The sequence below is a fragment of the Schistosoma haematobium genome, chromosome 2, assembly GCF_000699445.3.
Source record: "Schistosoma haematobium chromosome 2, whole genome shotgun sequence".
Taxonomy (NCBI): Eukaryota; Metazoa; Platyhelminthes; class Trematoda; order Strigeidida; family Schistosomatidae; genus Schistosoma; species Schistosoma haematobium.
In genome coordinates this window covers 3,721,867-3,748,665 of record NC_067197.1, presented here as the reverse complement: position 1 = coordinate 3,748,665, position 26,799 = coordinate 3,721,867, and the positions used below count along the sequence as shown (strand labels likewise).

Below are 26,799 nucleotides of genomic sequence, written 5' to 3'. Positions count from 1 at the left end.
CCATCATCAGGAATGTACGAGTATTTATAACCATCAACAGCAATGGCCTTCTGTGGGAGAGAACAAACCAGCTTCCAGCCGAGGAAACAATTAGGAAGAGGCGATGGAAATGGATAGGACATACAATGAGCAGACCACCAAACTGCATCACGAGACAAGCCCTAACTTGGAATCGTGAAAAGAAGCGGAAAAGAGGGAGGCCAAAGAATATGAAAAGGCTGAATAACAACTGGATAAACCTGGAAAGGACTGGATGGAGAGTGTTGTTTGTTGGCTTATGCTCCTCCACAAGGAGTAACAGGTTTAAGTAAGTAAGTAAGTAAGTAAGAACGTAGCCATAAAACTGTACTTTTTACTATGAAACTCTGAAAATACTTTCCACTGCTATTGTTACTCTTTTTAAAATGTTCTATGTTAGAAAGGTTTCACCTCGAAAATCCATAGATTTATCACGAATTAATAGATTTGAGTGATAATGAAGATTTCGATTGATCAAGCTTCAATCGATTTATTCGCTTTATATCTTTCTGTCTATGAACTAATTCTTTCTCCCTGTCTCATATCGTGATACACAACCTTTCTTTTATATATCACTATCATTGATGTAACTGCTTCTATCAATTTGATGAGCATTTTGTTGTGCTAATGAGGTATGGCAACTTGGATCGATGCATATAAGTGCCTAATCCTACATTATACATGACTGACTGTAATATTATAAACTTTGAGTGCAAGTGCATCCACTCCTTGTGTTCTCTCAAATTTTAATCTTCTGAATTCTTCATGTCCCTTTCTTTTTTTCTTTTTCCAAATTTATTTCACTGGATTATAGTGCTTGAGTAACATCTTCAAACGCGTATGTTTCCGATTACTGCTTATACGTTTACTACCTCTACCGCTATGTGATTTGGATCGACAACTGTATTTTTGTGCTAATGTGGTATGGCAACTTGAACTGATGTACGTACGTACATAGCTCTACGTTGCTGCTGACTAACTGACTGCTTAACTCCTTAACAACATGATTAATACTTCATATAGATATTGGAAAATTGTCATTTGTTTTTTCGAAAAAGTCTCCAATAAAATATTTTCATATTTATTTTACAATTAGATACAACTCGTACACCACGTAAAGATGAAGTGAATGGAAAGAATTATTATTTTATTTCACATGATGAAATGATACGTGATATTGCTAATAATGAATACTTAGAATATGGTTCACATGAAGGAGCAATGTATGGTACAAAATTGGATACAATAAGACAAATACATGCAACTAGTTTAATTGCTATATTGGATGTTGAACCACAAGCATTGAAAATATTACGTACTGCTGAATTTGCTCCATGTATTGTATTTATTGCAGCTCCAACTCTCACTAATATCACTAATGGACAGAATAATAATAACAATAATGGTAATGATAATGTGAGTTGAGTAATATCATTTTTACAAACGGATTTATAACTTTTTCAGTTATACCTTCCTTCTTTAAAACTCGGCACTGAATTTTTAATGTTTTCATTAACGATCAATCTGTTCAGGATTCTTGGAATTTTTTCGAGATCATGAATCGACCGATATTATACCACTATTGGTAGCGTGGAAGCATTGGGTGACCGTTTCTTCCTAGTGTGGGTCACCTCAGTAATGCACATCCACTATATCTCACATGGGATTCGAAATCAGAACCTTCGGTTTCACTCAAACATCGATCGGTTCATGATCACAAAAAAAATTCAGCTGTTTCCATAAATGTATACTGATTTCTACCAATTAAAAATTGTAATGCTATTACACTGTAATTAGGCTTCAATTCATTTCATTCATTTCTATTTGGGTAATCTTTGACCTTTTGTGTAGACGAGGCTAGAGAGGTGGAATACTTAGAAATAGTTAATTTATATGTTTGAAGAAAAACGCTGAACATGCTTCCATATTGACAGCGATTATTTATTCACAATCGTGTTTGCCTTTAACCTGATTCCGGACAATCAAAATGACTGCACAAATAGTGACATCATGTGGAATGAAAACAGTCTATTCAATGTAATATGGGCACAATAAGATTTTTGTTAATAGTGGAGGGATTCTGAAACCCCATTTTTTTTAAAAGTATAAACTGATTAGGATATTGTTCAAAAAGGCAGTGCGAAATTTAAAGTTAAGCCACTCGAATCAAAAAGTGCACTAAAATTCCGATTGTACAACCGAATGTATTTGAGCAAAAAATTACAAAGCATCAAAATAAAATCTGAGAAGCATACAGTAAATACTTTATTTGCATAGTGTCAGTCAATCGTCTCCAACTTCATCGTTCCTTCGTTTCCACACCAATCTTTTTTGTTCTCGTCTTCTTTCCTTTGATCTTCTTAACCTTCTGCTGCCAGACATTTCACTTTTGATGGATGATGCATACTACTGATATATGTTGACATCAGTAGCATACATCACATTATCATAAGCTACAAATCCATGTAATTATCTTATAAATATTAATTTACTTGGTATTGTTTAACTTGAATCTTACCATTGATGTTTTGGACTGAAATTGATCAGTCTCGTATTGGCATATGTGCATACTGTGCGTATTGCCTCGATATTGCCTTAATTTACAAGCATTCTAAGCAACGATGGATGGTGGATAGCAGTAGAATCCAAGACGATTGATGTTAGACCACCATTAAAAACTTTGGAAAACTGGATGGTCGTTTCGTCCTATTGTGGGACTCCTCAGCAGTACGCAACGAAGATCCCACTCGTGGGAATAGAAACTAGGGCATTAGGTCTCGCACGCGAACACTGAACCTCAAAACTACTGAGCCAGAGATTATCCAGAACGACACGATATTCAAGGATATTCAGTATTTAGATTATCTAACGAACAGGGCAAAACACCAGAATATATGGGCACTGTTAAAATAAGTATTTCTTGACTTGCCTAGATCCATGATTTGACAGCACCTTTCAACTCAATTCTCAAACAGTGGCTACTAAGATTAAGACAGATAAGCATATGACTGACAGCTATAAATTCTTTTATTGAAATCCCATATATAATTACTGAGAAACAACCAGTCACGGCACTTAAGTAACTTTCCTACTGGTCTATCACTTTTATATTGGCCTCTCAAATTCATAGAAGGTCATTTTTGTGTTCATTTAAATACGTGGAGACATTTTTGGTTTCAAAATTGACTTCATGGATTTGAAGCCACCAATACCGTAGTTGCAGTTGGTAGTTTAACAAAAACGCAAAGTATTCATAACTGAGGGCTGGAAATTTCAAGAGCTTATTAGAAATTATCATATGACAACTTTTAAACTTCTCAAAGTCATCTGTCAAACTGAATGCAAATTTTTCCACACGCCGGTTCATAGCCACAATGATGAGTTGCTAAGATACTGCTATAACTCGTAAATTACATCAGTTTTTGTATTATGTGTTGTTACTAGAGAGATTTTTACATAAATAAATTCAAGTCAACTGATCTAGTGGTCTGGAACATAGTATGTACAACTACGGGAAGCACACTTTATGAAAGCCGTCTTGGTTATTGTTGAATAATGTTGCCTAGCATTCCTAAGTACACTTATTTAGACCTGACTGTGAATATAACATCTATTACTTTTTCAAATGGAATAAGTGGAATATGTCTAGCAGTGAAACCTAAAACTCTCGTCTCACTTGGGATTCGTCGGCCAAATATATCACTAACAGTTAAGCTATTGGTTTTTGGTTACTAGTGTTCTTTTCATATATACTATCGGCTACATTTGTGAACCATTCACAGACGTTAACCTAACATACTAATCAGCAAAAACAGGGTACCAAGTGAACAATAAAATTCATCACCAGTTTTCAGTTTCAACAGGATTCCCGTTAAAATAATTTCTGGCAGGATTAGAAAATTAGTTGTCGCCTAATTTTATTGATAAGCTGTCTTTATATTGTAAACACATTATTAACACATGCATTTTGAGTGTGAAAGAAGCTATTATCAATTTTCTACTAAGCGTGTTTGATATCTCTCATTTAAGAATCAAAATTACTTGTGAAAGACAAGAATATCACTGTAGTTCATCAGTTGATTTCCTACCAACAGAAAAGTAAGAGGCAATGTTAGTCATACAGTGACAATAAAAGGAATACTGAACAAATTATAAAAGGTGGTTATCCCAAACAACGTATGTGGTTTTACAATTAAAATCATATTTGGAAATCATTTTAAACTTTTAATTAGGTAAAGGCTACATTTGACTGCTGTTTTAAAAGAAATAATTATCGAATAGCTAAAATAAGAAGAGATACAAGTAAATCAATATTTCAATTGACGCCATGTTTCATATAAATGCGTGCTGCGTACTGCAAATACAAGTAAGGATTCAAGTTCAACTATCTCCATATTCATTTTTTGAATTAATTACTCACTCCGAAAATGCTAAGTTGGCCAAACGACCCAACAAAATTTGATATACCACAGATGTTCGGCGCTCGTTAACGCTTTTATCTGCAAAACCTTGGTAATTGAAGGATTTCAACCCAGTAAACTCAGAAGTCGGGGATGATGAACGTGTTTACAGCGTGATTTTCCAGCTTGTTCGTATGTTAGGAAGGGGTTAATCTATGCTGGTTTGTGATTGCAAGGGTTGCATAGCAACGGATATCCACTGGTAATCCGGTGCACATGTTTGACTGAATGCCTTGATCTAAAGTGCGTCCAGTCAAACTGGTGAGGTCGTTATCAGTTTCAAACGCTAATAGCGCTATTTATCTTGAGATGGTGGATTCATTCACCGCTACAAGTTCACTGTTTGGTTTCCAAGTGTGGTTTACTGTAACCAAGTTAAAGATTAGATAAGCCTAGTGGAAATTTATCACTGTCGCATATGAAATATAAAAGCGATAAGAGCTCAGCTTGCAGTGCTGAACAAAAGGTTTTAATGAAGCTTTCAAGTCCACGACAAGTTCCCTCGAATTACAGACCCGCAAGCCTCACCAGTGTTGTAGTTAAAATACTGGAAAGAATAATCAAACGGACCATAACGGCATTTATGGAAACCAATAACTTGCTGAACATGGCACAACATGTTTTTAGAAAGGGTCTATCCTGTACAGCGAACCTCCTTATAGCTGGGGAGTTCTGGATTAATGCGCTAGACAACAGAAACTCAGTGGATGTTGTCTACATAGACTTCAGTAAGGCTTTTGACAAGGTGTCAACTAATAGACTGCCATTGAATTTGGAAAACCTTGGTATTGCCAGACCTCTTTTAAAATAGATTAAGGATTTCCTAGTAGGTCGTAGACAAAAAGTAAGAATAAATTCCAAGTGCTCCATCTGGAGACCAGTACTTAGTGGAGTACTCCAAGGTTCCGTCCTAGGTCCTTTACTTTTTATAATGTACTTTAATGATCTTACAAGTATAGTACAGTCTCCAATGTTATTATACGCTGACGATGTAAAACGTTGGCGAGTAATAACTGGAGACACAGACGCATTTAATCTTCAGGCAGACTTAAATAATATGATAAACTGGTCTCAAGAGTGGCTGATGCCTATCAACTCGGAAAAGTGTGTCTACATGCACTTGAGGGATTCAAAGGTTAATAAGTACAACATAGGGGATGTGTCATTACCCGTATTCCGGCCTCATAAGGATCTAGGGGTGACAGTGAGTCATGATCTTAAGACGATGGCCCATTGCCGGGAGGTCGCAGTTAAGGGGTTTCGAACCCTCTGGGCTTTGAAAGGGACATTCACCAAGTTAGATACTACCATGTTCACCACAGTATACACATCCTTAGTGAGAACTAAGCTAGAGAACTGCGTTCAGGCTGCAAGCCCTTGCTTAAAAGGTGACTCAGACATACTAGAAAAAATACAGAGGGCGGCCACGCGTGCAATTCCGGAACTCCGGGGTTTATCATACAAGGAGCGGCTTGAAAAACTGAACCTCTTTACTCTGTCCTATCGCAGACTAAGGCGAGATCTAATTTTGATGTACAGAATACTAAGAAGTGATTTCGGACCTAACTTATTCTCTCTCTTTCTTCTCACTAGATCGGGACACCTCAGAGGACATAGCAGGCGAGTAGAAAAGCCAAGAATGAACAAAATACCGGTGGCATACAGGTTTTCACACCGAGTCATCAATACTTGGATTTTGCTGCCTGAAGCAGTGGTATCCGCACTTTCAATTGACTCTTTCAAGAGAAGACTGGACACTCACAGAAGCATATTAGAAAAGGAATGACATAGGCCGTAGACCTACTGTCCTTACTACACAAATCTGAATCTGAAATCTTATACTTATCCAGTTATCAAGCATCTCAAGAGCAGTGAGAATAAAAATCCTTCGATTAAACTCACTCAAACCTGTATTCTCTTGTTATTTGATTTGCATTACTGTTTTTACTAACTTTGCTTTTCATAGTATCCGCTCGAAATTTTAATATTTTACTCGTTTCATTACACCTGCGCCCCCACAGATAGACAAATTTTCAAAACTCCGTGCACATATTCTCATGAATCTACCAGGAATTTCATTACCACTTTACACAATAACTTGCCTACATTTATGTTAAATCTGTCAACAACAACAATAGGTTAAACGTCATGGACAGATAGTTGTAGATGTAAAACGTGATGGTTAATTGCCGAAAATATATATTTCCTTATGCTATTTATCGAATGAATCACAATAAGGATTTGAAAGTCAAATTCAGGTCTCTTATCATCTATTTAAACCGGAAACGCTGAAGATGAACTTGCTATTTGGTAAAAATACAAAGATTTCTCGAATATTGTATTCAAAATACATCAACTCGACAAGCGCAAAGTGGTCAAACACAATTTTATAGAGAACGAACAAAACAATTGATTTCATCCACACTACATGGTAAATAAAGTTAAAAGGTGTCGATCGTCCATACTGAAATTTTCTCTAAACACTGACTAACATCAATTGCTTCACCGTTTATTTTCACAGATAACTTTGTGATGTTCATTACATATTTTCCTCACAATTTCAAACTGCGAAGCAGCATCAATGGCTGTCTCCCAAAGCTCCGGACTTGACCGTTCCATGTTTCTAAGAAACATGCGAAAAGATCATCTTCTCCGTTATTAGTAATAATAAGACAACGTACCACTAATTTCGATAAGTTTTTCCTCGACTTTTCTTATGTTTGATTTTATCATTTCAACTTGTGCATACATAGTCGTATAAACTTCGCTTTTACTTTATGTAGAGGCTTCAGCATTGCTATACAGCTTTATTTTTAAGTCATTGTTGTCATACCTCATCATGAATTGAAGAACGCATTTACACCTAACCCTTTTTAAAAGAGGCACCAAAAATGGTCCAAATATTTCAAGTGGTTCAAATGGTTGTGGACGGAATAGAAGAAGCTTTCACAATTGATTGATCACTGGGTGGTGATCAATCTCATGCTTGTCTAGTCCTTATTAGTGCAGATCGAATGCTATCGATCATGTTGCAATGTGGCCACCAGTCTAGGTGACTCGACACTGCGAGCACTATGTAATGAGATTAGATGGTGGTTGGAGGTAGTCAACAGGAAACCCTGGACCCGGTTTTCGTGCTACTTGGCACTCGTCAGCAAGGTGTACCTGTAATCTTGAGGGAACTGGTGCTCCCTGGCGGATTCGATCTCGTGTCACCCATCTTCACAGTCAGAGACGTTACCACTGAGCTATCCGAGCCGTGACTAACCTCCTGTAGGACTGAGATGTAATCACAATTGATTGATCACTGGGTGGTGATCAATCTCATGCTTGTCTAGTCCTTATTAGTGCAGACTGGTGGCCACATTGCAACATGATCGATAGCATTCGATCTGCACTAATAAGGACTAGACAAGCATGAGATTGATCACCACCCAGTGATCAATCAATTGTGATTACATCTCAGTCCTACAGGAGGTTAGTCACGGCTCGGATAGCTCAGTGGTAACGTCTCTGACTGTGAAGCTGGGTGACACGAGATCGAATCCGCCAGGGAGCACCAGTTCCCTTAAGATTACAGGTACACCTTGCTGACGAGTGCCAAGTAGCACGAAACCCGGGTCCAGGGTTTCCTGTTGACTACCTCCAACCACCATCTAATCTCAGAAGAAGCTTTCGCTTAACAGGCTTCCGTGTCTAGTAGCAGAGATCATCAAATCCTCCAGGCAGGAACCTAGGTATGTTAACGATAAAAGAGGAAAAGAAATTGGTAAATCATAGTGTGATGCTGTCCATGATCCTTAAGAATAGGTCAAGTTGCCGCTTGAAAGACTCCTGAGAAGTCGCTTGGAATAGCTGATCCGGTAGCGAATTCCAGCTTTTGACAACTCTTAAGGAGTAGAGGTTGTGTCTACATTCCGTCTTGCTATGTTGTGTTTCCAGTTTCTGGGTGTTACCCCTTAGGTTGTTATTCGAACTAAGCTTAAGTAGGTGTTTAAGAGGATGTCCAGAAGTGTTAAGAATACTATAAGCCATTAATAAATCACATCAAAGACGCCTATATTCTAATGGGTAAACGTCTAGTGAATTGAGGCGTTCTTCGTAAGGTTTAGATTTCAGTCCTCGAACTGATTTCCTGGCTCGCCGTCGGATACGCTCCAGAGTGTCCTTATCCTTTTGGAGTCAGGGAGGAAATACTGTAGTGGCATTGGACAATAGCCACACAATCCACAAAGCTGTGAACACGAGACTACTCAGGAAATAGATATTCAATATTTAACGCGGAGAAATACCTAACAATGGAGAAGGCGCGAAGAATTGAATTGAATGGACTGGAGTTGATCGGATGGCATGGCTCGACCATGCAGGCGTGGTTCATCTGAATATTACCTTATATCTTCTATTCATATTAAATATGTTGTTCCTTCTCTAGCCTAACCTTGTTCTACATCATGTATTGGTAATTGATACGACACAGTGAGTTGGTGTAGTCGATGATGTGACTTCCACGTAAGATCTTATAGATTAGGCAGTTATATCATGACAAATTTACAAATTTAGGATTAGGTCTATTGTTAGAGCAGCACTAATATCATAGTAGACCATAGTTCTACATTGGTGAGCCCAACTAAAGAAACGCAAGCCATTACTGTTAATCCTTATTTCCACCTTAACCTTCTCAGTCGGTTTTTATTTTTGTAAACCCAGTATTCTAATAGTCCTTTGATTAATGGTCACATATATTATCGTAATGTTATATCTACTAGTTCACATAACTTACTAGCTCAATCGATAATAAAAGTTGATCATCTATATCAACTAATTAGCTTTGATGGTTCGTTAACTAGCTATAATAGCATTTACATACTTCAGCGACATAGACTTGTTTAAACATCAAGCTCTAGCAAATATGACCTGTAAATAGCGTAAATATACATTGACTAACAATTCAATCAAGGACTGAATAGTTATCTGGATCTAATTCTCAGTGTTCCTTCACTTAACACCTCATCCGGTTTTAAACTACGCACTATCCTGTAATACCTTTTCTTCCGACCACTGCCTGCCTAATTTCATATTCTCGAGTTCCATTGCCAAACAACAAGGATGACACTTCTCCAAAAAATACGGTGAGTTCCAGCTATAAGTTTTCTGCAATCATAAGTTCATTTTAGATGGCTCATTCATTGGCACACACAATTATCTGGATTCATTCAGTTGTTCTGATCAGAGCGAGTCCCAAAAACCTCAACAGCATCAAGCACCCTGGAAGTGATTGCCATACTGCATGTTTTATTCTGGATGCTTTTGGATCATTTCTACTCCTCACGAATGGCGTTATATATGTCGTCCACTGAATAATCTGATTTTCAAAAAAAACCAAGGCGAGTTCAACTATTTTACTTAATGATTTTTTTAAGTTAACATGTATATGTTTTCCGGTTCCTTTTGCTATATATTTGTAAGTGTCCCTAGGTTAAATGCAGTAACTTCTTATGGAATGTTTATAACGCGTCATATTCCTGCCTGAAGTTTCACAAGCAGTCTTAACTTGGAATTTATTTATCTGGTCATGTTCATTATTTTTAAATTGTCATATACGTCAACAACCTGCTTGTTAACCTGGCCCGCACATACGTTACACTATATCTTCATGTCTTCTAAGTTTAGAAATCATCTGGATCGCCTTTAACATTTATCAATTAACCAATCATAGTCGTTGTTGCTAATCGTATTTGAGTTTATGGGTTGATTTATCATATTAGCAGCCTAAAATGCGAACATAGTTTAGATAATAAGATTGAAAATTTAGGTACTATCAACTACACTAGTAAAATAACTAAATCCCTAGGTAGCTGTGGGCTAAACAAACGTTTAAAATCAAAACTCCACAGCCTACTAGAATTAACACTAAACGAATCTTTCTGAATTGAAATTTATAATTAAATTAGGCGTCTCGGATTCTTTAATGTTACAAATTTCTGATAATTTCGAATCACCTAAAGCAACAATACCTATTTTTCCACTGACCAATCCTCATTCAACACTGAAAGTAGTTAAACATAACAGTTTCAGGATATCGTCATAAAGCATTGTCATGACTTGACAATCACGTAATATGATTGATAAAATTAATGAAACTATTAACAAAATCGGTCAGCAAACTGACTTGTAACTATCACTAGTGTTGTTTTTCTTTTACCTTCATTCACTACAGATGATTACTGTATGTTTCTTTATCAGTTGCTCATTCAGTAAATATCTCAAAACCTTGTCAGTGTAATTGATGGTTTAGCGACACAATCATGCATGCAAATAATCAGTATAAGCAGTCGAGCAAATCTCCTGCAAACTGAAAATATCAATGTCGAATTTACCCCAACACTGACTAAGGTTCAAGCCATTACCATAGACGTGAGTTGGGAGTGTACTCCCCTTGGTTACAACTTATGTTCTCCCTGATAATCACATGAGCATCACTGACGGTTAACCTTGTAAAAACTTATTTAGCCAAATACATCTTGCAGCATCATATCACTTAGTAATATGATACATAGGCTTGACTGATGTCAATAACTTATAACCACTATATCTCAATTAGATCGTATTCCGCCTTATAATAAACTGCATACTTGCAACTAACTTGTATGCCAAATCAACCGGCAAGTATAAATATAAATAAATAGTCTGCCGCAGGTCAGAACATTGAGTCTAGAGCATGTCTCTTACGAATACACTCATGTTTAACGATTTGTTCCTAGCTATCTGTCCAAAATTCGTACAATTATCACTAACGTATTTAAATTTTGTTTTGATCACCATTCATGTGTATTGGTAGTATACTAAATTCTATCACGGTCAAGTAAAAATGAGGTTGAGGAAATCTCCCCGTAACTAAATAAACCGTATCAAACTAACTGGAACACTAGTTGGAATTCTTTTCCACGTTATTACTTTTGTTCCTTCAGTTAGCCTACTAATACAGATGCAATTGGAAATCAACTCATATGGACAACCTACCGGCATAATCGTTATTTGATTTCATAATTTAAACCAAAACTAATACCAATATTAACATTTCTACAATATTCATTACTTTGATATTTCTAAACACAAAATACTTACTACCTATACGTTAAGTTATTAACCAGCGGCTATTAACACGCATCGTTTTATTATTATTTTTATTATTATTGTAATCCCATTTTTTATAGCTCAAATAATCTTCACCCAAATTTTTATTTCAAGCATGTTAAGCATAAAGGCAGATATTTTAAAATTATTACATGTATTTCCCGACCAGATGCTGCCGCCTTCTTTTGATTTATCTTTCAGCTTACCAATACCCGGAGGATTCTTATTATCCTTGGTAACCTCCGGCGCGCGACGACCCCATCCAATTTGGTATCGAACCAACATCACGTTGATTCTGGTGTTAGAGTAGTGTAGTGGCATTGGACAATAGCCACACAATCCACAAAGCTGTGAACACGAGACTACTCAGGAAATAGATATTCAATATTTAACGCGGAGAAATACCTAACAATGGAGAAGGCGCGAAGAATTGAATTGAATGGACTGGAGTTGATCGGATGGCATGGCTCGACCATGCAGGCGTGGTTCATCTGAATATTACCTTATATCTTCTATTCATATTAAATATGTTGTTCCTTCTCTAGCCTAACCTTGTTCTACATCATGTATTGGTAATTGATACGACACAGTGAGTTGGTGTAGTCGATGATGTGACTTCCACGTAAGATCTTATAGATTAGGCAGTTATATCATGACAAATCTACAAATTTAGGATTAGGTCTATTGTTAGAGCAGCACTAATATCATAGTAGACCATAGTTCTAAAATACTATGTTTCCGTACCGTAAATGGGGACGAATAAAACTGTTGAAGATTATGTGGAAAGTTCTTCCGTCAAACTGTCCAAAAATGCGCTTCAACGTTAACAGTGCAAGGTTTGCTCGAAAGGGATTTCTGTCACAGTCAGCGTAGGACTTCAAATCACAGGGTGAGAGGACTCATAAATCTTTTTCGACTCAGGATACTTCTAGAGAAATGTTGCTCAAATTGTAACTGTAGACTATAACATGTCGCGGATGGACTACTTTACACTTTGAAGTGTTGAAGGTAAGTCCGTTGTCGCCTGCCCAACTTTGAAGTCGAGTCAGATCCTCCTGAAGTGCCTGTATATCGTCTTGATTGCGTATCTCTCTCCAAAGTTTCACATCGTCGGCAAAGAGTAATATTTCTGACGTTACCTGTTGAGGAAGATCGTTTATGTAGATCAAGAAGAGAAGAGGCCCTAGTACTGAGCCCCGGGACCCCACTTGTACATTCCATAGCCTGAGATAAAGTGAAATTAATCCTAACCTTAAAGTGTCGATTTTTTAGGTATGAAGTAAGCCGATCGATTAGAGGTGGTTTGATACCTAGTCGTTTGAGCTTATTGATAAGACACAAGTGGTTAACCTTATCAAAAGCTTTTGAGAAATCAAGGTAAATAATATCGACCTTTCCCTTGCGATCGAGGATGCTTGTCCATCTGTCCACCGCTGTCAGCAGGTTGGTTATACAAGAGTAACCCTTCCTGAAACCATGCTGTTGGGGTGAGAAGAAATTTAAGGAGAGTAGATAGTCGTTTAAAACGTCGCATATCATGGACTCCATGAATTTTGAAGGTAATGACAGAAGAGCCACTGGCCGATAACTTGAAGGTTTATTGCGTCGACCTCCTTCGAAAATTGGTGTGATGTGAGCCAACTTCCGATTTTCCGGTAATTTGCCTCGGCTAAGCGAGTGTGAAAACATCACGCTAAGCGGCGTTGCCAGGATTGAGGCTGCCTCCCTCAGTATGGCAGGATGAACCATATCCGGGCCAGAAGACGTATCTAGTCTTAAGTGCTGCAATTTCTGGAACACCAAGTCAGCGCTCAGGTTCACTTTGGAAAGTCTTCTGGAGTTGCAGATGAAGCTTTCGTCAGTGAAGTTGATGTCAGCCGGTTGAAATGTTTGAGAGTAATGTGCCGCCAGAAGGTTAGCGGCGTCGCCATCGTTGTTGGTCGAGCCGTTAAGACCTAGCAGTTGAGAAACTCCTGTTTTGGCTTGACAAAGAGAGGCCGCATAACAGAGCACCATATGAATTCCTCAGGATTGTTAAACTCGAGGTTGTGAACTTGGTGCACCTCCAAGCAAGAGCTTATGTATATGGCTACTCCGCCCCCAATTCCTGTTTTTCTGTCGTTGCGGAACAAAATCATCCCAGGTAATGCTAACTCTTGGTCCGAGAACTGAGAAGATATCCAGGTTTCAGATATTCCTATCAGATGGGCCTTATTAGCATTGCTAAGTTCACGTAATTCATCCAGTTTGTTTGGTAGACTCGCGGCGTTCATATATAAGCAGTTTATGCTTTCAATTTGGAACGCGTGAGCTTCGTCCTGTTGTTCTGTATGAGCCTTATGTGAATGGACAGGTAGCCCACCTATATGAGGTTTGCCGAGGTGGTAGGCCCTGTCCTTTACACGTTTTTTATCATTTAGACAGTCCACAAGTGGAATGGTCAGCTCCAACTTGCCTTTGTGTTTGGTCCTAGCTTCATATGGTCTATCCGGGTTCATGTGGATTCCAGGTGGCAATCGACGTCTGTTGGCACGTAATGCTTCCAGAACTGCAGCCACCATGTGGGAAGATGGGAAGGTTATCTTCATTAGACGGGGTCTAGGGTCACCGTCCTTCTTGGCTAGTCTCGTCACGTGCTGAGTCAGTATGTGTTTGAGCCTCAAGGACTGTTTGATGAATTTCCATTTCCTGATGTCAGAATGTGATTGAGTAGGGTCTGCATTTTCCGGTATACCTTGAACAATTATGTTTCTACCGCGGAAAAACTTCTCGCGAGATTCTTTAGGGATGTTTCGTATGATATTGCGCTCAGAGTACGGTATGTCGGGCAATATTCTTACGTTACCATCTGATTTCAGCAAGTGACTTGCTAGCAAGACGTCCTCTACGTCGGTAGCATTCTTAAATGTTACTCGGAGAAGCCTCGGATGATTTAGATGCTTAGAATCCTTTCCTCGAGTGAGCCGGGTGACCGTCAAAGGCTCTATTCTAGGAAGTTCAAGCTTCTTGTTCAATTCACCCCAGAGCATCCTGTCATTTTTGTCCTGCAGACTGAGAGGAAGGTCAGGATTGTCAACGAGGTTCATGATAATGAGAGAATCGTCACGAACTGATGTTAATTTACCAGGTTTCACGATGGGTTCAGGTTTAATAACTTGTTGTTTGGAGGTCAGTGTGCGTTTTTGAATCTTGGGCTCTTTATTGACCGGACGAACAGTCTTGGGGGTAGACTGTGCGACTAATTCACCAGTTATTTTCCGTGCAGCAACACTTGGGTTGTTCGGCTTAGGCGGTGATGCCTGATTCTTTTGTACTCTCTTAACGTAGGTCGAATCACCTACAGGGTTCTTTGGAACCACTGTTGTGTTCAGGGACCCTGAGCTGGGAGACCCGGGCTTGCTTAGGGAGTCTAATACCGTCAACGTAATGGTGGTGCTGAGCCTCGACACGTCATCATTAGTGTTGATGGATGCTCCATCGATGGTATACCTGTCGACATCCCCAATTTTGTATCCGTCGCACGCTCTTGTTTGTCTACCGGTTTTTTACTATCGTTATATAAATTAACCGACAACTTGTTCCGCAGACCTGTCAGTAAGACAATGATGTTACTGAGCAAGAATACAGCGTCCATGCTGCACGTGACACATACCCACTTTTGGTCTGACTTGCTGAGTCGGTTGTAAGCAGTTGCTGTCAGATCTGTGCATGCTTCGTGGGACCAACCTTTGCAGTTGTCGCACTGCATGCCAGTTGTAACAGCAAAATGGCATCCCCAACGTTCGCATGAGTTTTTCATGACTATGTTGAAGCAAACTGCTATAGATGCTTGCAAAAGCCTAAGACCTTTGAAAAACACTAAAAAGCACACTGAAAACGGACAAAAATGGATAAAACGAGTGATATAAACTGAAACTATTCTTTACGTTAAAAACAAAAAGAAACCTAATAGTAAGCTGGTACAAAACCACAGGTAACTATTAAATATGGTGAAACTCAAACAAAAAAGTAATCTACCGAACGTATAGCTCAGGAAAGATTCTTAAGAACTGAAATGGTACTTTTGTTGCGTAAGAACGAGGCTAAAGTTTGATAAATGCAAATCACGTTAGGACTCAACTTCCCGTTCGAAAAGCGCGCTAGCGGAAATGCTTCCGCTTAACATGATTTTGCATCTAATAGCAGCGTATCAACAATACTTCATGGCAGGAATCTAGGTACATTAAAGTTAATAGACGAAAAAAGAAAACGGTAAGCCATAAAAAGATTTTATCCTAAGTCTTTAAGAATAGGTCGAGTTTCCTCTTAAAGGACTCTTGGGAAGTCGCTTACACTAGTTCAGTAGGCAGTGAATTCCAGCATTTGACAACTCTTAAGGAGTAGAGGTTGTGTCTACAGTCCGTTCTGCTCTATTGTGTCTCCCGTTTCTAGGTGTTACCCCTTAGGTTTGTATTGGGACTAAGCCTAGGTAGATGTTTGGGGAATGTCCAGAAGTGTTAAGGATACTGTAAGCCATTAGAAAGTCACCTCTAAGACGCCTATATTCTAATGAGTAGAATGTCGAGTGATTAGACGCGCTCTTCATAAGGTTTGAATTTCGGTCCTCGAACTGATTTCCTGGCTCGCCGTCGGATACGCTCCAGAGGGTCCTTATCCTTTTAGAGTCAGGGAGGAAATACTATGTTTCCGTACCGTAAATGGGGACGAATAAAACTGTTGAAGATTATGATGGTTGCATAGCAACTGATATCCACTGGTAATCCGGTGCACATGTTTGACTGAATGCCTTGATCTAAAGTGCGTCCAGTCAAACTGGTGAGGTCGTTATCAGTTTCAAACGCTAATAGCGCTATTTATCTTGAGATGGTGGATTCATTCACCGCTACAAGTTCACTGTTTGGTTTCCAAGTGTGGTTTACTGTAACCAAGGTAAAGATTAGATAAGCCTAGTGGAAATTTATCACTGTCGCATATGAAATATAAAAGCGATAAGAGCTCAGCTTGCAGTGCTGAACAAAGAGTTTTAATGAAACATTCAAGTCTTGTCTTGTACCAGTGATTGTTTTACTGTACTTGTTTGTTCAACTGTTGATTGTGACCTTTCACGAACTCGGTTACGCTCAGTAACCACACTTATAACCTGTCACCATCTCGGTATTCTTTTGATACGACGAGATCGTCAACAAATACATCTCGACTACAGATATCAACTGCCTTCTGATATCTTATCTGTTAACTGGCACGTATTCCTCTTGTAGTGTTGATCATAATCAACCGCGACTCAACGCCGTACTACTCCTGTATCCTCTTGTTATTTGATTTGCATTACTGTTATTACTAACTCTGCTATTCATATTATCTGCTCAAGCTTTTTATTAGTTTACTCGTTTCATTAGTCTTATGCCTCCCCAGATAGACAATTTTTTCAAAATTCTATACACATATTCTCATGAATCTATCACAAGCTCCATCATCAGTTTACGCAATAATTTGCATACATTTATTTTCGATCTCTCAACAATAAAAACAGCTTGAACGCTGCGGATTGATATTTGTTATGTTATTTGTCGAATGAGTCACAATAAGAATATGAGGTTCAAATCAAGGTATCCTGACGTTTCCTCAGATTAAAAACGCTGAAACTGACCCCATTATGTAGTTAAAATACCAAAAACTTTTAAATGCAGTATTTAAAAGACGACCACTCGGCAAATGAAAAGCGAACAATGGGAATTTTAGTAGATAGGATCAATACAATTGGTTGCATACAAAGTATACGATAGACAAAAGTGAAAAGCGCTGATCATCCATACTGAACATTTTTCTGAACCTTTATTAACCCCGAGCGCTTTACTATTTATTATCACAGATAACTTTGTGACGCTCATTACATATTTTCCTCACAATTTCGAACTGTGAAGCAGCATCGAAGGCCGTCTTCAGAAGCTTCGGACTTGACCGTTCCATGTTCCTAAGACACACAACGAAGAAAGCATCTTCCACACTATTATTAATAATAAAACAACGTACCACTTACATCGAGACGTTTTCCTTCGAATTTTATTAATTTTGATGTTATCGTTAGTCTTTAAGAAAACGTCGGGGTTTCCGCTCCAGTGAAGTCGCTTGGACTAGTTCAGTCGGCAGTGAATTCCAGCATTTGACAACTCTTAAGGAGTAGAGTAATAAGTCTGACGATACCTGTTGTGGAAGATCATTTATATAAATCAATAACAGAAGAGATCCTAGTACTGAGCCCTGGGGTAACCAACTAGGACATTCCATAGCCTAAGATAAAGTGAAGTTAACTAAGTGTATCCCAACCATGGGTTTTGATTAAAGCAGTATTCATACTAACCACAAACGTAAGAGAGCCTAACATCACAAAAGGAGGGAGGGTGGCGTTACTGACCACCAAACATGATGGTGGGGATATAACTTCAATCCACCCGTGTCTGTAGGGCAGAAGATTTTGTTTCATTACGGCTCCTTATGGTCAAGTGAGATGTCACGAACTTATGGTATTGATGCTGATTTATCATGCAAAATACCTTAATAAATCGTGTTTGGAACGTCGGGTTGGTTTTACTTCCTACCCAGTAATCCTATTACAAGCAAACTACACAATTCACTAATATACAAAGCCTACTCAAGACCCTATAAAATCTATAAAAAACTGATATAAAGATAAAAAGGCTCCAATAGCTTCAATAGAAAAGGAGATAGTCAACTTTGTACCACAGTACTGTCTTTAGCTTTATATTTTATAACTGCATATAATCCCACACTCTCTTCTCCTTGCTGAACCACCTCAGATATTGAAAAGCGGTATAAAATTGCGATTTCTAGAAGCGCACACCTTCAGTGGAACTATCCCTGACCATCAGTTGCACGTCGCAGCTCCACTATCATGAAGCGAGCCAAATATTACACTGACAACAACCATTTACATTTCGTATTTTATAAATTATCAACCCTGCAGAGAAATTTACTACAGTGCATATTGTATCATTTGTAAAAACTTGATCTCGCATGTAAACTGGCATGCTTCCTGTAACAACAGTTATTTGAGAATAAATTATTATTGTTATTATAATAAGATGTTGTCCCTGGTCCTTAAGAGTAGGTCGAGTTTCCTCTTAAAGGACTCTTGGGAAGTCGCTTACACTAGTTCAGTAGGCAGTGAATTCCAGCATTTGACAACTCTTAAGGAGTAGAGGTTGTGTCTACAGTCCGTTCTGCTCTATTGTGTCTCCCGTTTCTAGGTGTTACCCCTTAGGTTTGTATTGGGACTAAGCCTAGGTAGATGTTTGGGGAATGTCCAGAAGTGTTAAGGATACTGTAAGCCATTAGAAAGTCACCTCTAAGACGCCTATATTCTAATGAGTAGAATGTCGAGTGATTAGACGCGCTCTTCATAAGGTTTGAATTTCGGTCCTCGAACTGATTTCCTGGCTCGCCGTCGGATACGCTCCAGAGGGTCCTTATCCTTTTAGAGTCAGGGAGGAAATACTATGTTTCCGTACCGTAAATGGGGACGAATAAAACTGTTGAAGATTATGTGGAAAGTTCTTCCGTCAAACTGTCCAAAAATGCGCTTCAACGTTAACAGTGCAAGGTTTGCTCGAAAGGGATTTCTGTCACAGTCAGCGTAGGACTTCAAATCACAGGGTGAGAGGACTCATAAATCTTTTTCGACTCAGGATACTTCTAGAGAAATGTTGCTCAAATTGTAACTGTAGACTATAACATGTCGCGGATGGACTACTTTACACTTTGAAGTGTTGAAGGTAAGTCCGTTGTCGCCTGCCCAACTTTGAAGTCGAGTCAGATCCTCCTAATATGGGAGAGAACAAACCTGATCCCAATGGAATAAGGAATCAGAAAGAAACGCTGGGAGTGGATCGGGCAAATATTGAGGAAAGCACTCAACTGCGTCACATGGCAAACGCTCACAAGGAACCCTCAAGGCCAAAGGAAAAGAGGAAGAATTAAAAAACAGATTACGACGAGAAATGGAGGCAGACAGACATGAAAAGAACAAACAACAATTGGATAGAACTACAATGGAAGCCCCATGGCAGGGTGAGTTGGAGAATGCTGGTCGCCGGCCTATGCTTCATTAGAAGTAACAGGCGTAAGTAAGTATGCAGGTGAAAAAAAAGGATTCGAATGAAACCGAAATCAAGTTGAACAGCTAAGGCAGAATTATGACTGAATGCTTAGGAGATTGCTACAACCAAGATTAATACCAATTCTACGACTTGATACAGAAAATTTTACTTTTCAATATGGATATAAAACTTGTGTGGCAACCACCATAATCACGCACATTAGTTGCTTGGTATGTTTAAAAAATGAGAACAAAGTATCCACGGTAATTAAAGAGTGGTTTGCACAACGTATTATTATAATCTTCGAAGATAACTAAGGAATTCTTTTATATTTTGGAGACAGTGTCAATTAGAGTTCTTTATAGTTAGAAAACAGGCATATTTTATTGATGTGAAGCGCTGACATATTTCTGTTTTGTTTTGGCGGCACTGTGACCTGATAAGCATTTTATTATTTTTATGGAATTCATTTATTTTATATATGGTAATTAATATCAGATTGATTAGTCTATATTAGTCTATATATATTTGTTATTTGTGTATATAAGCAGCTTATATTGATAAACTCAGTCAATCTTCTTCATACTTCTGGATGAAAATGCTACTTTCTCAATTATCCAGACGACAGAAAATTTTATTATTTGTTCTTGTCATCAGTGTAGCTTGTGCGGCGATTGTTGGAATCGCATTATTCGTATATTTCTCGAAGAGACATTCTTCTGGTATGTTTTTCAAAACTATTTCATTTTACTTATATCGTGACGATCTTGCTTTAGTTAGTTATTTGATGACATAACATGGTACATAAGATTAACTTTGACTGTATTGTTAGTTGTTAGATTATTATGCTACCTCTTATTGTGTGTTTTTTGTAAATTCGAACATCTGGTTAAACAGAGTTTAGTGAAAAAAGTCAAACCACAAGAAAACTGGATTCTTGATTGTATTGTCACATTTCCTTACGAATTACCATGGAATTCCATTTTCAAGTTATATTTTTATTTCGCATAGTCCTTGAATATCTAAGTGACTAGTGATTTCATGTAAATGGAATTTACATTTCAAAACATCAAGATTCTCTGTTTGGAATAACAAAGCGGAAATCAAAGAAGACATGCGCTTCATCATGAAAATATATCCACAAGACGTATCTATTTGTCAGAAGACAATTTCATATGTAGTGATGGTGGCCAGTATGAACAGAATATACGTTCAGTAATTTCTACTGATTATTTAGAACCTACTCATAACAAGTACACAGTGATGTTATACTAAATAACAGATTGATTGAATTGAAGGAAATCATTATATTCTCCATGAGGTGAATTAAGAACATGAAAACTGTTGACAGTGAAGACATATCGATTTTAAAACACGATGATCATAGACAGTAATAATAAATATATATACATATATAATATAAAGTTCGCCTATGAAACATAACAGAATAATAATGATGATACACTTCACACCAACACTGCCACATAGTTTTCTCCCAGTGAACTGAATTATTCGTGAAATGGTACATTGGCTTTTGGTCTTGGTAGAGTGAACTGTGTTATCCGGTACGGCAGTTGCTAAATATTCCTCTTATCTTTGAATAATTAATTGTAAGATTTTTAGAGATTCAGTCAATGAATGTTACCCTACATTCCTAAATTTACGATAATTGTACTCATTCTCAAGAGTGTGAATTTATTACTTCGTTGTTTCGACTTGAGTGATAAGCATGAAGTAACACTTACTCTGTATGAAATTTGCTTTGTCCTCTCTCGTTTAAAGTAAAACTGTGCATCAATGATAACTGTTCAACTGCTAATACCACTGGTAGTATCGATATAATCTGTGATAGTTTTGAGCAACACTCTTGTGACAAACACTCCCAAAATGATTATCCGGATAATCTGCCAGTTAAAACAGATGATATCATCATGAAGATGTGTGAGTTTCATATATTTTGTCTCGTGGTTACATTTGTTCAAACGTGATCTATTTACAATTAGTTAACGTCGATTTGGTTTGTGCTCGTTTTCATTGAATCCCATGCTTTGTATTCATAAGTATGTGATGGTTGTTGTTAAGAACTCGTCATTCGTTAAGCAGCATATATATGGAATTACACAACCAGGTACATTTAGTCATATTTATAAACGAAGGCTAGTTCTGAAGTATACATCACCATGGAGGTTGGTGCTGAATAAAACGAATAAGCAACGTGATACCGAAGTTACTAGTTTTCACGAGTCCAAAATAGATGTTGTCGTGCTTGCATTCTGACTTGTTACTTTTCAAATCTTGCTGTGAACTCTTATTTGAAACAATTTAGGAAAACTAGATCCGAAAATTTTTAACAAGTTTGTTAAAATGAAACAGTATGCTTGAATGAATATGACAGCTAGAAAGGTAGCATTAGCAGTTGGAACACAATTCATAAAGCGCTGATTGGATCAATGTCGTTCATCACCATTCAAAACATTATATATCTAATACTTCAATTCAAGTTTCATGTACGGTTAACACTTCATGCACAAATCCAATCAGAATCAAGCCCAACAATTCATCCGAGCACTTCATTGCTTTTAATCTGTTCATTTTTCTGAATATTGATCATTCAGCTCAAAATTCGGTGTTGTTAGCAGTCTAAATTAATGTAGCTAGAAAGAGAATGTAAAGAACAGTTGTCTGCACATTCATTGAAAACTGAACATTGGAAACTGAACAATGGCTGGAATGCACCAAATAATTTGATGCTGTCTTTCAGTGTTTTGTATTGTCATTCAAAAGTTGAAAATTAAAACAGCTGTGTACTCCGCCTCGTCTTGTTTCTCTGGTCGTGCCTCGAGAATAATTGTGTCCTAACTGGCTTAAAAAGCACTTTCATAATAGCGTATCTATTGGTGAAAACGTGTGTTCAGCTACGTAAACCGCCTCAATGCAATCATTATCTATGGAATATATAGTGATTCTTCGAAATAACAACACGGCGTTCAGAATGACGAACAAGAAGAATCTCAAACATCGGAGAGTGTGTTGGAAAACGAAAAGTACTGTTCAACACAACAACATCGGGAAAATGAGTTGCTCAGGTTTGTATGTCTGAATCTCAACAACTGAATTCAGCGTCCTCTCCTGCATGAATGAACGTGATGACTGATATGTGGAATACAACGAGATTAATAAACGAATTGAATGATTTAATGGAGCAGTGTACTGCAAACCATCATGTATTGCCAAATATATAAATAGGTATTAAATAGATAAACATCACTAAAACCCACTTGACATTATCAATTTATGGATTTCTTTCACTTTTAGTTGAAAGTACAGAATTTAAAAATTCATCGAGTATTAATGCAGCTAAAACTTTCTACAAAACTTGCACGATCGACCATTCGATGGAAAAATCGTTCATTCAGTCGAAAGTTCATGAAATGGCAGAAGAACTTTTCAACGGATGGAGGATGTCATCAGATGAGAAACAGTATAAAGATTTCTCGGAAAATGTTCTCAGACCTGAACACTTTAATCTGACTGCTTTCATTTTGCCACTGATATTTCAAAGTGGTAGAACAACTTTCTTTTCCATCAATCTAACTGAAGGTTATTCACAAGGAGACGATCGATTAATTCATGTAAGATTTCAAGCAATACATGATTTAGTTATTTTCATGCATATTAAGTTCTAAATACATAGTTTAGATACTCTGTTCAGCTTACAATGCCAGCAATCTGAATTCCGATTGAAAACCAGTAAAATGACTGAACAGGTTATCAAGTACGTGAGTTATTCTTGAATAAATTTTAAGCGAGTCAGATTTTTCTGTGAGCAATTTCCCATTCAATCTATTGATGAGTTTGACAACAGTACCGTCATGTACTGATAACTTCTAGTACATTGGTCTAATGATTTGTCCTAAAGTGCAAGTTGGCGTATTTTCTCGCTGTTCCATAAATCAATAGAATCTACTTATAAAGCACAAATTCGATTTCAATCTATTAGTAGTTCCCATTACTTTATTCAGTTTGTGTCACTAAACGCAGTTGTGAATAAACACACTCGTAATCAACAAAATCGGTATGATTTACTGTCACTGTTTCTTTTATCTCCAACTACATCGTCGAATTGCTTATTTTTGCTGACCTGAATGAGACGGCCACATGAATATGTAGAGTTTAACGACGAAATTTGTTGGACGATATTCCAAATCTGTGCACCTTTGTTCGATGATGAAACACCATTTGATTTTGCCAATGACGTTATCTAATTCAGCGAATCAGACATGTTTATTTTCTTCACAATGAGCGAATAAGAATATCAATGAATAACACACATTGAATGAAGTATGCTGTGAATGAGAGTTTGATGATTTCTGACAATAACTTGCGGTTATTACAGTTTTCATTTTGACCCTTTCTAAAAGTGAACGTAAATTTGTTCTTCCAGATTTACTCAGGATCGCTCGACGCATTTGACAAGGAGAAGTTAAACATGGTGAGATGAAACTGACATACGTATTCAATCATATTCATTGCAGTGATTAAGAAATTTTTGTTTATTAGTTTTTTGTTAACATGTTGCTAGTTGTGATATTCAAAACACGAAATAGTTTGTCAAGTTTATTTGAACAACTAGAGGAGTAAACGCGGTTCGAAGAAATTCATGAAATGATTCGACTAAGGGAATGTTGTGTACACTATTCCTCATGTTGATGTTTGAATGGAATTACACGTCGGTCAGGTCGAGCGTTATTCTCAGGCATCTATTGATAAAATGTTCATCAACACTTCACCAAAATAGAGTCTTGTCTGTCTTTTGATATCTTACCCATGATTACGCGGAACATTAAAATGTGACTGGTAACTGATGATTTGAGAGTAAATAATGAGAAATACAGGAGGTTACATATACAGGTAAGCAGAATGAGGAAAGCCAAACTTCCGATGATACGATTTGACTATTTTGAGCGCCCAATAATTCAATATTGTTATCAATTGTGTGGATCTTGTCGACGATTAATTACAATTACTAGTTGAGATTTGTGAATTGAACAAGAATAAACCCAGTAAACATTGTCATTGGTCTATCAGAGCAGAGTTGATAAATAGGATCTATAGCTTCGATGTCTATAAAGTTAAGTTTGATGAAACCGGTAATCACTATTGAATAAAAGTCACAAACTGAACATTGCCAGTCAGGTTTGTATTCTGATTTCGAACAGAGTTGACGCCGAATGCAATTCATGATCTTGATATCTTACCGTAATTGCAACCCTGGTTGTATTTTGATCTGTTAGTTTTCATTTCACATCAAAGATTCCCATAAACAATATCCGTGGAATGTCCTGCAATGTCATTGATGTGTTTTCCCAATTTCCTCTTTGACTGAATGCTTGTTTGTTGTTTATCAGAGTAGATTAGTGCTATTGGTCTACGGTCAATGGATTCGGAGTACCTTGAGTGGGCAGTTAGATGTATATATACCTTATTTTGCTAATGATCTTAATAGCTATCCAAGTTTCAGCTTTGTACAATGGAGCCACCTTGACATTAGTGTTGAAAATTCTATCTTCGGTCATGTGTAACACTTCTTTTGAGTTTCAGGTCAACCTCAATTTCAGGAACGTTTTCCTTATACTGATGCTTTGTGCCTCACACCTGCAAAGACTTCATCTCTCCCCACCACGTCCCCATGTACACGCTGTCGAATGCTCTCTCGTGATCAAAGATGGTCTACTGAATTCTTGTAGTATCACCTGTACAACTCTTCAACGATTACTCATTATCATGTTTAGTTTGACGACGATCGTGTGATGGCCTGATGATATAACAGGTCCTTTCTTTGTTCTGACGTCTTCCATGAACATTGTTAGCCGTTTATTACCAAAAATACGTCTTATCTGGCTTCATGTTGGATTGAAGGTTGAGACGTTCATAGTTCGTATGTGAATTTCTAAAAGAGAACGCGACTGCGTGTAACTTAGTTTTCAATAACACATGCAGACAACAACCACTCGCCATTCCTGTTCTCTGCACAAGTCCACGTCATGATATGAAGCGTTCATACTTGGTGTTCTCCATCATGCCCATGATGTTTATCCTGCACATATGATAAGAAACAAATTTGTGTCTTGTGCTTTCCATTTCCAACAGTCAGGTCCATGGGATCACGAGGTCGGAGAACAAATTTTCAAATATATAGAAAAAGTAGGGGCTCGTGAACAGAGGAAATTAATAATGAGCAGTATTTTGAAATTCTATTCGAAAATCAATAAAGTGAGTAAACCGATAATGATTTGTCAATTTTTATTCACAGTGGTAATTTCAAATAATTTATGGATTATAGTACTTAACAGAAGGTGAACTAAGTAGTTGTTGAGTAGAACATATATATTCAGTCGGTGAAAACCATGGTATTTGGCTAGTACAATAGAGGTCTTTATCGGTTATCATCAGATTGAACTTTTGATACGGAATTTGCAGGAACAAGTGAATAAACGGACACTCAACTTCCCACTTCACAATGACACATTTGAGTATGTTGTTTGCTGAGTATAAAACAGTATGTGATTTTGTTATCAGAGAGATAAATATGAAACCAATGAGTCATTTTCACAAGCGATCAAAGACTTCAGATTTCGCAGGGAATCAAACCAACACTGGTAGTGTTGAAAAACACGAGGCTGTCAGAAAACTCGACAATACTGATCATACTGTTTAAACCTCCTTGAATATCATGTATGAAATAACTGGTATTGTTTATCATGTGGACATATTGTCTTAGATACAGGAGGAAACCGCGTTTGGTGAAGCAACGCCTGTCAGTATTGAAGAACTGGAAGGAATCTGTCCAATAGTAAGTTGAGAATGAGGTCGATTTTACAGTAATTTGCTAACAACCCTGACATGAGTATTAATGTGAGGAATTAGATGTTCTTTACCCCGATTCGCAAGTGTGTGAATACAAAGGTTATATGATATTTTCAGGTATTTGAGATAACGATGGATTGAAGGTCAGATTGAACTGGAATTTTTGTGTATTACTATCATTGATTAAAATATTCTATTAAAAGTCA

The 26,799-nt window shown here is 37.6% G+C and overlaps 1 protein-coding gene across 1 annotated transcript in view; it reads left to right on the top strand.

The window, feature by feature from the left end:
- MS3_00010720 (uncharacterized protein) overlaps nt 1-26,799 on the top strand; it is a gene marked incomplete at both ends in the record, with an annotated part of 54,913 nt that overhangs the window by 11,380 nt on the left and 16,734 nt on the right. Inside the window, 5 exons of the mRNA XM_051219114.1 lie at nt 1,115-1,434; nt 4,251-4,320; nt 23,042-23,358; nt 24,171-24,218; nt 25,877-25,999. Of these exons, the coding sequence (XP_051067287.1) occupies nt 1,115-1,434; nt 4,251-4,320; nt 23,042-23,358; nt 24,171-24,218; nt 25,877-25,999 (878 nt within the window). The remainder of the gene's footprint in view (nt 1-1,114; nt 1,435-4,250; nt 4,321-23,041; nt 23,359-24,170; nt 24,219-25,876; nt 26,000-26,799) is intronic.